Source organism: Sarcophilus harrisii, chromosome 2 (genome assembly GCF_902635505.1).
Source record: "Sarcophilus harrisii chromosome 2, mSarHar1.11, whole genome shotgun sequence".
In the NCBI taxonomy this organism is placed as follows: Eukaryota; Metazoa; Chordata; class Mammalia; order Dasyuromorphia; family Dasyuridae; genus Sarcophilus; species Sarcophilus harrisii.
Window position 1 is genome coordinate 32,423,489 of NC_045427.1, and position 15,970 is coordinate 32,439,458.

At 37.9% G+C, this 15,970-nt stretch overlaps 1 pseudogene and 1 gene segment (V, D, J or C); one reads left to right on the forward strand and one right to left on the reverse strand.

Moving 5' to 3' along the window:
* Positions 1–246: 246 nt before the first annotated feature.
* Positions 247–15,970, forward strand: part of LOC100935560 — a 75,915-nt pseudogene continuing 60,191 nt past the window's right edge.
* Positions 3,114–15,970, reverse strand: part of LOC100935631 — an 824,790-nt gene continuing 811,933 nt past the window's right edge. The window contains 2 exon segments of the V gene segment in view: positions 3,114–3,665; positions 7,970–8,007. Coding sequence covers positions 3,343–3,665; positions 7,970–8,007 — 361 coding nt within the window.

Here is a 15,970-nt window from a genome sequence, read left to right on the forward strand (position 1 = left end):
TAAATGATCCAATAATGGAAGTCACAATTAAGAGATGGAACTTGACCTTTGTACCCCTAAACTTACATTAGTCACTTTAGTTAGAGTGACCCATAACTTTCATAATAACAACCAACTCTGGGAAATTCCCTGTTGGTAGAAAACAGGTTCAAAAGTGAATGCTGTCTCTGTACCCTGGACCTGCTTCTCCCTCTGGTCTTCTCAGCTGGCCCAGCTGCTGAATGATGGAACCTGCTCCTGACTCTTATCCCATCATGAAAGCTCACCCAGGCATGGAACTAGGGTTCAGCATTTCAAACTGAGCCTGGAATTGTGAGTCCAAGTATTTCTTTTTGCCTACTTTCTCCAGAAATGTTTCAGCCCTTGCCACCAATAATACCCCAACCAAGGGGCCCTGACCTGTGGGAGAGGAAGAGTCCTGAATTCACATCAAAAGAAAGGGCCTCCTGGCAGAGATGTAATGGGCCCAAGATGAAGCACAAAACATGTCTTCAGACAAGGCCAGTGTGGCAATTGGCTTTGCTCTACTAGACATATTTGTCACAAGGCTTTAAAATTTTTTTCTTCCTTCTTTTTCTTTGTTTATTTGTTTCTTTCTTTCTCTCTCTTTTCTTTCTTTCTCTCTTCTCTCTCTCTTTCTCCCTCTCTCCCTCCTTCTCTTTCTCCCTCTCTCCCTCCCTCCCTTTCTCCCTCTCTCCCTCCCTCTCTTCCTCCCTCCCTCCCCCTTCTCTCTCTTTCTCCCTCTCTCCCTCCCTCACTCCCTCCCTCCCTCCTTCCCCTCTCTCTCTCTCTCTCTCTCTCTCTCTCTCTCTCTCTCTCTCTCTCTCTCTCCCTCCCCTCTCTCTCCCTCTCTCCTCCCCTCCCCATTTCTCTTCTCTCCCCCTTTCTTTTCTTTTTGTTTGGATGAATGCAGGGGAGGATATGGATATGGTAACCGAAAAAAAAAAAAGAAAAAAAAGAGAAAAGGTCATAAAAATCTCTTTCTTTTCCCCAATGAAACAGAAGAGAGGTCAAAAAGAATCACAATCAAGTAGGACAGTTTTGAGAGTCACATTGTGAAATTATTCTGTATTTTAAAAAGAAAAGCCAGTCATTCGTAAAAGAAATCTTCATTTCATTTACTTTCTTCTGTTCTACTCTGTAAATGAATATATATTTTTAAAATTTGGTGCTGATTAAATTCATAATTTAAAAAAAGAAAAGAAAAAAGAAACTTGAATCTGCTATTTAATACCTTCATGATCTTGGGCCATTTATTTCCCTCATCTGTAAAATTAGGAGTTGGATGAGAAGACCACAGAGACCTTTCCACCTCTCAAATCCTAAGGAAGTTTCCAGGTCATTTGAAGGATGAAACTTTATCCTTTCTCTCAAACCCTGTCTCCTCCCTCTTCTAAACTTCTTGATTACACCAGTTCTTGAGGATACCACCATTTTCCCAGTCACCTACACTGTAAACTTAAGTGTCATTCTTGACTGCACACTCTGTCATCCCCCATATCCAATTTCTTGTCAAATCCTGGCAACATTTATCTTTTTAATTGCTCTTGCACTTGCTCCCTTCCCTCCTTATTCCATCACTCTGGTGCCAGCCCTCATCACCTCACCCCTGATACTGTAATAACTTGATGATTTTCTTTTTTCTTACATTTCTTCCCACTTCAGTCCATCCTCCACTCGAATATCGAATTAATCCCCCCAAAGAGCGGATCTGACCATATCACAGATCTCTCCCTATTTAATTAACTCCAGTGGTTCCCTCTCACCTACAGGATCAGATACAAAACCTGCTATTTGGCGTTCGAAGCCCTTTGCAACATGGATCCTCTTCTACTTTTTCTTTTTTCTTACACCTCAGTCCAGTGACTGGCCTCTTGGCTGTTCCTTGAACTCTATTACTAGATTCTACATGTTTTCCTGGCTGTCTCCTTTGGCTGGAATACACTTTCTCCTTCTCTCTGCCTCCTAGCTTCCCGACCTTCCTGCAAGTGCCAACTACAATTGAATCTTCCATGAGAAGCCTTTCCTACCCCTGCTTAAAGCAGGTGCCTTCCCTCTCTCTCGAGTATTTCCAATTTATCCTGTACATAATGTATTTGTGCACAGCTGCTTTCATGCAGTCTCCCTCATTAGACTGTAAGTTCTTCAAGGGCAGGGACTGCCTTTAACCTTTCTTTATATTCCCAGATTTTAGCACAGTGCCTGGCATCTAGTAGGTGCTTAATCAATGCCTATAGACTGATTGAAACTAAAGAGGGTTGTAAAAACAAACATGAGGAATTACAAAGTTGGGTTCTAAAAGCATTTCCCTAATAGCTTTTTTTAGTCTTCGTTACAACTTCAGGAGATTAATAACGCTTGCTTTAGCTCTTTACTCACTAGCCTGGGTCATATCCTCTAGTTCTCTTTTTGTCTCTGATTGGGGAGCTGCTAAAACTCCTTGTCTTCAGTGAGGGAATATCAGTATCTCTATCATGGGGGCTTTTGGGGTTGGACAGTAAGTGCCAATGAAATTATGTCTCAGAGGAAACTCTAGATTGCACATCACAGTCTTGTAGATCCAGGGCTGATGGGGCCCTAGAGACCCTATACTCCAACTCTCCCATTTTACAGATGGGGAAACTGAGGATCAGAGAGTTTAAGTGACTTGCTTTGAACCCAGGGCTTTTTTGCTACATGTCAAGGCCCCATCTACTATACTATCGTGCCTCTAAAGGTGGTCCTGGTTTCCTTTGAAAGGCCCTAACCTTATACTTGATCCTTTTGAAGTGAGCTTTCAGGAAATGTTGTATCCTCCCCTACCTATCACTGCTATTCTCGTGACTGGAAGAACCAACAGCAACACAATGGGGAGATTCTGACCAGTTTCTGGAAAAGGAACACTCAGACAAAGCAGTGGGCAGTGATGGCTGAGGGCAGCCACTTTCTTCTGAGACCATCTGGGCAACACTGGCCACTCATGAGGTTTTACTCCAACCAAATGCTTGGTGGTGTGTTTTAATAAATGCTGGTGGGTCCTAATGTCTGTGTGTTGGGCGGGCACGTTGTAAGGAAAATGGAGAAACTCGAAAACATCTTTAACGTTTAAATCGAAGGGAGAAAGACACAAGATACAGGGTCTCTTTCATTAACTTTATTTGGTTTTTTTCTTTCAAATATTGACATGATTAAAGCAGGCAAAGATGAAGATGGGAATGGATAAGGCCAGAGGCCTTTGGACTGGAGAATGATCTTTTATCATCAGGTGGGGAAGATGGGAGAGCAAGAAGAAAGGCTGGAGGGGGGGGGGAGTGAGAGTGGAGTGGAGGAGGTTCCCTCTTGAGGGCCCCCGCTGCCCCTTCACTAACACTGGCTCCTCTGGAAGGACTTCACTAGGGCACTGGACAGGCTTTCATGAGAGATCTCACAGGAATACTTCTCATGGTTGTTGTATTCAGACCCAGGGAGGTTCAGGGTACTGCTCAGGCTGTACGTCTGGTCCTTGCTGTCCTGTTCTGTGAAGACGGTCTGGACGTTTGAGTTTGTCACCTGATTATCGACCTTCCACGTGACTGTGGCTTTTTTGGGGTAGAAATTGTTCGCGAGGCAAACCACTGAGGCTGTGCCTGTTTTCAACTGCTCTTCAGATGGCTGGAAGATGAAGGCAGATGGCTGAGCCACGCTTCCTGTAGAGGGGAAAAACAAAAGGGTGACTTTAATAATAGGAAAATGGTCTTGCCTGTTATCAATAACATAAGAGATACCTAAAAAACATCCATCTATACACGAGGAGTCTCAAGGGTATTCCAGAAAGGTTTCAAGTGATTCATCATCCCAATTTCTGTCAAAGAAGTACTAAGTGTCCGAGACAGGATTTGAACCCAACTTCCCTGACGGCAGACAGCCTCCTTAATTTGGATGGACTCCAATTTTTGAGCCTCCTCCCACGATGGGGTTGGGGTTTGACTGGATGCCACTGAAGTCTCTTTTCTACATTCAATAACCCTGTCTTCTTTTCTGCTTCCCTTGGATCACACCAAAGGAGTTTCTGAAGAGAGGCCCTGAGCTTGCTCTGTGAGGGGGGAATTTTCAGCCACACTGGCCACAAAGCTGTGGCTTGGGGCCAACGGTTATCTGGCCACCTGTCTTAATGGAAACTGACCCAAGAAAGTCCGGCTATCAGCAGCTGTCAGATGGTCCCCTGCCCAGGGTAATTCAAGCAGCTGAACTGAAAGCCCATGGGCTGTGGCAAGTCCCCCAGATCTTGGGTTTGGGCTTTTTTTTTTCCTTATTAAAAATGGTTCATAAAAAAGCAATCAGGGGAGGATCAGAAAACAAACACAAAGTGTCCGTTTCTGGGAAAGTCCCATAGAGAAATTTTCAGGGTTTCACAAGTTTGAGAAATCCAGGTTCAGGCTAGAAAATAGTTTGAATTATTTTTTCTTAATACTAACTCACTTTTCAGTGTACTGATCGTTCAGTAGTATTGCTCTTTCAAGCACTTTAGCACTCAGATTTAGAGAATCATCAATTTAGACCTTGCAATATCCAAAAACCAGTAAGGTAAACTTAACTCTAATTGACTTAAAATTATAGGATGTCAGGCTGAAGGGGACTTTGGGGGCTATGGGATCCATTTCTTCTCCCTCCCCCCAGGGAGAAACTAAGGCACTGCAGATATGACAAATATGTCCCAGACACACAGAATCATAGTTTAAACACAATTTGACTTTGGAGTCGGTCCTCTTTCCTCATCAGTCCTTTCCTCACTGACTTGTGGATTTTCAGCTACAAGAAAAGCTAAATTCACAGAGAAGAAAATAATTTATATTTTTAAATCAACTCCAAAGTGCTTTCCATTTTTAAAACAAATTACATCTGGTTCCTTTTTACTTTATCAAATAGAGTTTGAAGCCATATATCTTTGATCAGACTCAGAAGCAAGAGGAAGTAATAGAAAAGATTATGGAATCTGGAAATCATAGTTTTAGACCTGGCTGTGTCACTGTGTGACCTCAAGCAAACCACTGGATCTCTCTGACCCTCAGTTTCTTCATCTGTAGAATAGGAATGGATGTGGGCTTATACTAGCTGATCATAAATCCTTTCCAGTTCTAATCTTGTGCAATTTTTAACAATCTACTAGATTTTATATTTTTTAAAAATCAAATTCCGGAAAGGACTTAGAGGCATAAATTTCTTATTTGACATTAAACAGGTTAAAAAGAGATACATTTGATATACAGTAAACATCCTCAAAATGTTTTCTCAATTTTTTAATGGGTTTTTAAAGATGGGTTAAAGATATCTTTTAATGGGTTTTAAAAAGATATTTAAAAACCCAAGATTTCTGAGGGAAACAAAAAAGACGGTCACTCATTATAGGCTAGAACAGTCAATGAAACACTTCTAAAAAATCATCTCTTTTTAAATTTGTCAAAGAAAAATCATGAATATATTTTAGATAATTCAATGATATATGTAGACATCCATCATATGAAAATTTATATGTTTTATTTCCTGATAGTAGAATTAGAAATATTTGATTTTTAACTGTCATTTTAAAAATATATAGACAGTTTTTATAACTAAAAACCCATGACTGCTCTCATCATCTCTCATCACTGGATTTATTAATTTCATTATTCTAAGTTCTATCACATTCACAATAATTTTTTGAGTGGAGGAAGAATTATAAAATGTAAAATTATTCATCTGTGATCAAAAGAAAAATAAATTTTATGATAGTTATATGAATTCAGTAAAAATGAGCCAAACTGCTAATTTTCATTACTTCTTATATGGATACCGCTCAAAGAGCATGGCATGGCACTTTATTTCTCCAGCACTTCATTCTTTGACTAAATTTAATATTTTTTGGATTATTTTCTATTTAGAGAAGATATCTTTAAACTCTTCTGTTGCCATTATTTCATGAAGGGAAGATATAATATTGAGCAAGTTTATTCATAAATTTTATAGTAATTTTCTTTTCCACAAATTTTATGCATTTTCACCCAATTTATACTACTTTTCTGTTTTTTTCTCCCCAAGTAACACACATCATCAGAAACAGATTGTGCTATGGGTCTTATCAGCGGCCACTGGTCGCCATGTGAAGGCAATAACTACTATAACCGTGTCCACGCTACAGACTGGCCACCTCAGACCGCTTAAACCGCGTCAGTTGTGCCACGGTTAAGCGCTTATATTTCTGACTACATATCGCTGGTTTAAAAAATAATTGAGAACATAATATTTAAAATATCTGCTCATTTTATAAAAGTCTATAGATATTTAATAATAAGTTTTAATCATTTTTCTTCCCTTCTTTTAAAAATTTCTTAAATATTGGCTTTCTTGGGACAAGTCTTCCCAACCTAGGAATTTTTCAAGTTTAGTCTAAAGAAATATATCATTTTGAGGAAAATAATATATTTTCCTCAAATCCATTCTTTTTAGGTAAATTTCTTAATTTATGACTACTCATGTTTGGTTTTTCTCTAACAGTCTATTATTAACAATTTGACTACAAACCCCATATTTAGCTATTTTATTAAACTTGGGTTTAGGTGAATACATTTTTCTAACTCTCCATTTATAGTTTCTATATAATACAATGCTTTTTCCAACTAAACTGCAAATTAATAATCAGACAATGGAGGAAAGAAAGTAAAGACAGAAAGAGAAAAATACATTTTCTATATTTCAGTGAATAAAATCTATGATTATATTTAGTTTGATTAAAAAGAACCACTTACCTTTTTCTCCAGTTTGGTCCCTTTTTTGAAAGTAACAACAATAGTTATCTACAACTGTCCTCTTCTAGAAAACTTCTTTTTATCAACAAGTTCGACTGGACTCCACCGGCTAATTTCAAGACAATCTAGTCTTTTTATCCCCAATCCTTGGAATCCACCTTTTGAAGTGGAGGTGAGCTGGTTTTCTATGACTGATACATGTCTAACTCTTTTTGGCACTCATTACCACAAATCATAAGCATACATTGCCAAAAGAGCGATAAAGATCATTTAAACACAAAATCTCATAAAAAAGTAGAGGAAAAATTCACTTACGTTTGATCTCCACCTTGGTCCCTCCACCGAAAGTAAGCCACAGTGTTGGCTTGCTAACTTCCCCCTGAACAAAAACTTCCTTCTGCTACTAATTCCCTCTAGACTGGCTAATTCCAAGAAAACTTTACCATCTAGTACCCATAACTTGCCAGTTCTTTGTGGCAGAGGACTCAAATTGCTTTTCAGCCACTCATTGGAAGATAGAAGTGATCATTCTTTTCAGAAATAATAGACCTAGTCCCAAGTCTCAAGGACCAAACTCAGGGATTAGAAGGCAAGTAACAGTTATTATTTCCCTTTAATTGCTATCCCTTCAATAAAGAAATTTTTAGTTAGGGATGGGAGGAAAAAAGCAAACCAAAATGCCATGCCTGGAATCAAAATGCACAGGAATACAATTGATCCCTCTGGGCTGGCTAACATAGAAAGAGAGAAGTCATTTCCCTCCCAATTTGCTTTTCTTTAAGGCAGGTAGATATTGTACCTCTTATGGATCTTACTGAGCAATTCTGTTCCCCCTCAAACAATAAGAACATATATTCCCCCAAAATGGCAAAAAGCATATAGTTTGGTAAAGAATTAGGGAAGAAAAAAGGCACTTACGTTTTATCTCTACCATGGTTCCTTGGCCGAAAGTGAACCACAGTGGTTCCTCCTCTATATGTCCCTTTACAAAAACCCTTCCTTAAAACTGGCAGCAAGCCTGAGTCCCTTTTATTGGCCAAATTCAATTTAGATGGAGAAATCTAAGTTAGCTAGCAGCTAACTTCTACCTGTTGTTCTCTATGCCACTGGGTCTAGGAATACTTTTTGCTGGCTATCCTGACCCTCAAACTCACAAACACTCAAAAAGGAAGAAAAGTTAATCAAATGGACAAAAACAGTGAAAAAAAGCAATAGAAAGAAGCACTTACGTTTGATTTCCAGCTTGGTCCCACCGCCGAAAGTATACACACAGTGGTTAATCTCAATACCCTGCCTGTACCAAAACCCAGCTTCCCTTTCTCGTGCTACCTCTTGGCTTCATATGTAGTTCACCATTGCACTGGGGATCATTTCTGAACCCCCCTTTCCAACATATTTCTCTTATTTGTGACCTTGGCTCTGAATTAAAGGTAGACTGTCGTTTGATGGATTGATTTTCCCATCCCTTGCCTTTTGGTTACATAGTATCAAATACAGTAAAGCTTTACTATACAGTTTTCACATACACACTCACAAGAACAACCATTCAAAAAAAAAGAAAATAAGGATTTTACTCACGTTTGATTTCCACCTTGGTCCCTGGGCCGAACGTCCAACACAGTGATACATCTCTGTTGCCTCTCTGTACAAAAACCTTCTAGGCACAAGGGGAACAGAGACCAAAGCCATCTGCTTAGACTTGCAGCCTTTTTCAAACAGGTGTGGGTCTTTTCAGTCTTCACAGTCTCGAGCAATTATGTGAATATCTTCATATCAACGAAGGCTTAAAATGCCAAAGGCCTGGGACATCCCAAGAAAATGGTCTCTCTTCTTCAAATTTCCATTTCTTCCTTATCCCTGCCTTATCCCATCCATTTTCCCCAAATCAAAAGATAATATTTTTTTGAATGGCAAACTCCATTCAGTACAATTATATGTTTAACCATGTAAAAACTACAGATGTTCCCTTTTGAAGGCATTCTTATATTATTCAACAATCAATATTAAGAATTAATTATATTATTTATTATATTATTAAAGTTATTCTTTTATTAAACTTTGATAAAAGCAAACATTCAAATTCATGGAGAAGAACATAAAGGGGAGCCCACTTGAAAATATAAATGCCATTATTTATAGTTTATTAAAAATGTGAGTACTTAATAACAGGTATCCCTATTCTCTAAAGTTTCTTGATGAATTTCTTTTTTTTTTTAATTTTATGACTATTATTGTCATCATGATTACTTCCTTTATTACATAGTTTTGGTCAGTGAATATACATTTTTCCTGATTGTTTTCTTCCCTCTGCATTATTCTCATATGACACCATATTTTTTTGTATTTTTCATTTGTATAATTTCTTGTGGTTCAGCATGACATTCCTATACTAAATTTACTCAGACATCTCCCAGTCATTAGATGTGTGGCTGTTTATATGTATATATTTTTTTGTTATTATGATTAGTGGTGTTAGGCTATTTTTCCTTTTAACAGTTTATTTCTCCCCTTCCTCCTCCGCTCCAGGATAGTGATATCTCAGGCCTATGATATCCCAGGAATATTTCCCCTTTTTCACTTTCTTCAGTAAATTTCTATCTCTTCTATATTATCTATTCAGTGCAATTACATAGCTCTTTAACCTCTACCCATAAATCAGACTTCTCTGAAATCCAAGAAGATGGAATCAATTTCCATTTCCAGCAGCAAAGTGATCATTTGCCCAATTTCAGCATTGTTTTAATTTGCATTTCCCTAATTATTAGAAAGTTTGAACAATTGGGCAGAATGTTATTCAAGATGACAGACTGAACTATTACTTCATCTTAAAGTATCTATCTGGTAAGATGCTAGTAGGTCAAAACATTTCATGAAAACCAGTCATATTCTTTGAAAGTTTTCTTACAGCAAACAGACCAACAAACTTGCCATATTATGGTTTCAAAGTTTTTTTACGTGCATCACTTCATCTGAGCCATGAGACACTCCCATCACCTAGAGAGTGCAAATATTATTCATTCTATTTTACAGATGAGTGAATTAGGCTAAAAGACTTGCCCACAGTCACACAACTCGATAGTGATGAAGGCTTCCAAGTTCAGTTTAACCTTCTTTTCATGTTGCTTTTCATGATCTGAGACAGCTCTAGGATGATTATGATGACCCAAGAAGAATTGTTGAGTAGATATCTTGGCCATTGGAATTGACATATCTTAGTAAAAGATGAGACTCCTTCAAAGGGTCATTGTATTAGTGAACGGTATTACTAAAATGCTAGTGTCCAGCTCTGTTTGTCATTGAAAGCCCTTTCTAGCCTGGCCCCCTCCTACTTTTCCATCCTTCTTACACCTTCCTCCCCTCCATGTATTCTTGATCTAATAACACTGGGCTCCTTGGTACTCATGACATTTCATCTCCTATCTCCAGGCATTTTCTCTGGCTGTCCTACTTGCCTAGAATTCTCTACCTCCTCATCTATACTTCCTGGCTTTCCCAGCTTCCTTCAGGCTCAGCTAAAATCCTACATTTTACAAAAAATCTTTGCTGATTCTCCTTAACATTAATCCTTTTCTTTCTCCTGTTGATTATCTTCAACTTATTTATGTTTGTACGTAGCTGTCTCCTTAATTCGATTGTGAGCTCCTTGAAGGCAAGAATAATTTTCTATCTTTGTATCCTTCATTGATTCAAAACAGCTGGTGGTTCAGTAGATAGAGCATTGGGCATATAATCACAAAGACCTGAGTCCATATTCAGACACTTCCTACCAATGTGATCTAGGATATGTCACTTAACAGCTCATTGCCTGATAAAATGGATCACTAGGTCCACCAGAGAAGAAAATAGCAAACTACTCTAGTATCTTTGCCAAGAAAATCCCAAATGAGATCATGAAGAGTTATACATGACTGAAGAACAAAAAAAAAATGATTTATTGACTTGTATTTTTTTTTCCACATAAGGGAAAAAAAAGATGTCCTTATGACTGACTTTGCTTAATCATGGCATCATGAGAATTTGCCGAACTTACTTTGTTAGGTAACATAAAAGTATGTTTAACTTTTTAGGCTTTTACAATACTTTTAAGTAGCAATACCCAATTTATAGGTCACCAGTGCCTGGTAGGTTCAAAAATTGCTTATTGACTTGGTGATTCTAGCCTTTTTTTCTAATCCCTTATTTTTATTAATACTCTTTCCATGTTCCTTATCCAACTGTTTTTCCCCATTTTATATCCTGTTATGATTTATGTGAAGGATTAGTAATGTAAATTAGTAAAGTAATTAGTAATTAGTTGATGGAAGGAATCTGCTATTTTCAGGTGTGGGAATTCCCTTCACCAACATAGATTCCAACCCATCTATAACTTAGTAGAAAAATCCTAGCAAGTGTCCTGAGCTTAGGTTAAATAGTCTGCCCAAGGTCACACAACTAGTTAGAGTCTGAGAACAGGGTTTGAACCAAGTCATCTGTCCAAAGTCTAGCACTCCCTGCTGCTACTTCTTTACAATTTCCTGTAGAATCAAGTTAGCAAACAAACAGTGAATATTTATTAAGCAACCATTATGTGCCAGGCATTGTGCTAAGTAGTGGGGATACAAAAAGTAAAGTGGGTCCTCATGTCATCTCAGTTCCCTAGTAGCCACATATTGCTTTTTTCTCTCGGATTTGGTTTATAAAAGAGTCTTATCCTCTTCTGCTAGGCATCTGTGCATGAGGGCACTCTCCAGTTCCAAATGACTAAATAGACGGGTTCATTTAATCAGATCAAAAATGCATATACAAAATACTGTCCTTGTTTATCCCCAGACTAATGACATATAGTCTTTAGATCCCAGAAAGACCTGTGTCTTCTGATACAAATCCTTGAACCCTGTTCTCATAGGGACCTATAACACCCCTTCCCAGGCACATCCTCAAAGCAAAGAAAACAAAAGTTGGTTGATTAATAGACAATATAGCTCCCAGGTAGCAGAGGAGTCCACCTTTAAATGAAAAACTATGAAAAATTTCCAGGAAACGCCTGCTTTCTTTGGCAACTCTTCCTGTTCATGGAATTTACCATGAGAGCATAACAAGAATAATCATGGGCATTCATATCATGATTTAAAGTTTGCACAGAGCTCTTCCTGCCTTGTATCCTTGGGGTCTCCTAACCACATTTGGGAATAGGACATCATAGGTATTTATTATCCCCGTTTCATAGATGAGGAAACTGAAGCTGGCAGAATTCGTGATTTGTTAGGGTCACACAGAAAGTAGTATCAGAGGTAAGATTTGAAACCAGACCTTCTCTAATGCCTTTCTAGTCACAAAGAAACTTCTCAACGTTACAGTTCTATGGAACAAGCTGGTCTGTAATAATTCTCCTCTACAGCAGCAAAGAACCCAAATTGGGCTTTCCAAAATTCAAGATGAAACATATTCCTTTAAATCATGTATAATACCATTCCGAACTACTTTAAATATTTTTACTTTAAGTCAATAAATAAGATGCAGAAAGAAAAATAGAGAAGAGGTATGGTCAAAAAGGGGAGGAATGACCATTCTGAAGCCATGACAGAGAAAACTTGACTTTCTTACCTTTCCGGACTGGGTTCACTTCTCTGGAGAAAATGGGTCTCTCATCCTCCATCCTGATGCATGGGAAGTTCTCCATTTTTTCATCCTGGGGGCCAATTTTTTTTCCTTGGGCCCATTCTTCCCTGAGTGTCCAACCATCCAACATGGCTGCTTCATTTTGCCAACCAAGCTCCTGAGTCCCAGTTCAATGAGTAAGTGGCCCAAAGTTCCCCTGAGCAGAGGAGGTGATAGCAGGTGCTGGAAGTCAGTTGCAATTTCTCCTTGAACTGCGCCTTTAGAATAAGAGGTCTTTGGAGAATTCTTAATGGGGGGAGGACTTCAGGAACAGCTGGGGTAGCTCTTTCATCCATGTCACTTCTGGGGCATTTCTGTCCCTTTCCTCTCTCCAGTCTTGATCTACTTTGGTAGCTGAAAAACTGCTACCTTGTGGAAAGCCATTTGGGATGAACTTGCTCACATTTCAAATTCTCTTTCATTCTTCCTGGAGAAATACAACCTTGCATCACATTTCTAAGTAGGCAAAATATTTCCAAATACAATGCCTGACAGCAGGAGTGTAACCCTTCTCCCTCCCTTTCATTCCACCTTCTGCATAAGGCAGGAGAATACTGGGCCCAACACCCTGAGGAAACCAAGTGGTTATTTTACCCATGCTACTTCTTACCTCAGCACTCAGTTACATACATTTACATGCTCCACATCCCAGCTTTCAGTTTATTTGTACAAGACCAGATGTTCACATACAAGCCTCAATGCTGTAAACTTTATCACCTCGGCATTTTTTCCTACTCAAAATGTCTTCAGCTCACACCATTTCCTTTGCTATTCTTAGAAAAAAATTAATCAATATTTATTTTTAATAGTTAATAAAAGATAATAAATATTAAATATTTAAATATCAACATTTATTAAAAGCCTATTATGTGTAAGGCACATGCCCATGTATGGGCCATATACAAAATATAGGCCTTGCCCATAAAAAGCTTACAATAAAAAAGATATATTATAAATATGTTAATATGATGCAGGAAAGGAACAATGCAGGAGTGTTTTGGGAAAATTTTTAAAGAGAGAGCTTGTTTTAAGCTAGGGGAGTCAGGAAAAACTTCACAGAGAAGGTAATACTGTTGTGCCACAGTTCCCTTTTATTGTCCTGATTCAGTTTCCCTAATTGTCTTGACTCAGTTTCCCTAAATTGTTCTGCCTCAGTTCCTAATTGTAATGCTCAATTCTGCAATACCACCATTCCCTCTTAATCATCAGAATGTTTGATAGGATAAAAATCTTCTATCTTAGACAGCATTAGAATATCAGGTACCTCTCCCCCTCCCCCTCATACCTTCCCCCATGATGTCATCCCCATCCCAAGTGCCTCCCCCAATTATGTTATCCTCATCCCAGGTGCCTCCCCCATTATGTCATCCCCATCCCAGGTGCCTCCCCCCATTATGTCATCATTTTTGTTATCCTATGAAAGAATCTTTGTATCTGACATTCGCTGCTAGATTCTTGGAGGCCAAGTCTCATTCAGCCCTGGGACCAAACCATGGATCCATTTGGTCCCAGTAAATCTCTCCCTTTCAAATAAAACATTAACTCAAATAAAACTCTCTAATCACTATCTTGCCTCAGTTTCCCCAGCATTACAATACCTAAGCTGGACCTTGAAGGAATAACAGAATCCCAGGATTCATAGGGACCCCAGAAGTCAATAGTGAAACTTACACTTGAACAAGGGTCCCTTTGACCAATAGAGCCAACAAATCACTATCTAGCTTTTGTATGAATACCTCTTTTCAGGGAGAACCCACCACTTCCCAAAAGAGTTATTCAACTTTTGGATGGTATCCAGTCATTTTTAGTCATGTCCAATTCTTCATGACCCTATTTGGGGTTTTCTTGGCAAAGACAGTGAAGTGGTTTGCCATTTCCTTCTCCAGTTCATTTTACAGATGAGGAAACTGAGGCAAAATGGTTTAAATGACTTGCCCAGGATCACACAGCTAGTAAGATATTTGAGATCAGATTTGAACTCAGGAAGATAAGCTTCTAACTCCAGACTTAGTAGTCTGTCCTCTGCACTAAGTTTGGAAGTTTGATTTGATATCTAGTCAAAATTTGCTTCCCTGGACATTCATTCTTGACTCTGAGATAAATGATTATTTCTCCCTTGTCTTAATAGGAAATTGTTGAATTAGGACTAAAATTTTCACCCCCTTCTATTTCTTTATTCAGAATTTAACCCTTGGGCTATTCATATGGAGCTGATAATGAGATGAAATCTTGCCTGAAGCTTACTTAGCCAGGAAAACTTAGATCTGATGAAAAGGTAAAGAAATTCTAATTTAGCTGAATTAGTGGCTTCTGGCCCATTGTGTCTTAGTCAAGCAGGTCTTGGTGGAAGACTCTTTTGTCAAGATTACTCTAGATCGGGTGGTGGTATAGGTATAAATAAGTTTCTTTGTCCAAGATCAGAATCATCTCCTACCAGACTGTCATTAGAATAAGTTCACCTCTCATTATAATGTTCATTTTCTCATTATTTGCTATAACTAATCAGAGTTGATTTCTACCTTCAGGAAAAGTCACTCTTTCAAGGGCATATAAGTACTGAATGATTTCCATGAAGGGTTTTTGATTTTATGAGAGATAGCCAAAAGACCAAATAATTATCTGCTAGCAAAAATTAATAAAATGATTAATTACCCCAGGAACTATGTCTTTCAAACTTTTTATATGTCACAGCTCCTAGATCCACCCTCTGAAACTGATAAAAAGGAAAAGTATATTGGGGAAGGTAGCGATCAGAAAGATTGGGAGATGAGAGGAAATAGCATGGAGGAAAATGCACAGATATTGTAACTATAAATGTGAATGGGATGAACTCATCCATAAAATGGAAGTGGATAGCAGAATGAATTAAAAACCAGAATCCTACAATATGTTTTTTATAAGAAACACATTTGGAGCAGAGAGATACACGCAGGGTAAAGTTAAGGAGATGGAGCAGAATAGAATATAATATAATAATAATATAAAAATATAATAACCTACCAATGAACTTCCTTAAAAAAGCTCCCCAGGACCAGATGGATTTACAAGTGAATTCTACCAAACATTTAAACTATTTAGAAAACTAGGTAAAGCAGGAGTCTGACCAAATTTCTTTTATGACACAAATATGGTTCTGATACTCAAATTGGGAAGAACCAAAATAGAGGAAAAAATTGTAGGCCAATTTTCCTAATGAATATTGATGCAAAAATTTTAAGTAAAGTATTTTCAAAGAAATTATAGCAATATATCACAAGAATCATACACTAAGACCATGTGGGATTTATATCAGAAACCAGGGCTGGTTCAATATTAGGAAAACTACCAGATAATTGATCATGTAAAACTACCAGATAAATTGATCAAGTAAACCAGTAGAAATCATGTGATTATCTTAATAGATGTCAAAGAACCCTTTAACAAATTATAACATCAATTTCTATTAAAAACACACTAGAGTGCATAAGAATAAATAGAATTTACCTTAAAATTACAAGTAATATTTATTTAAATGTATCAGCAAGCATTATCTATAATGGAGATAAGCTAGAAGTCTTTTCAGTACAATTGGGGGGAAATAAGGATACCCATTA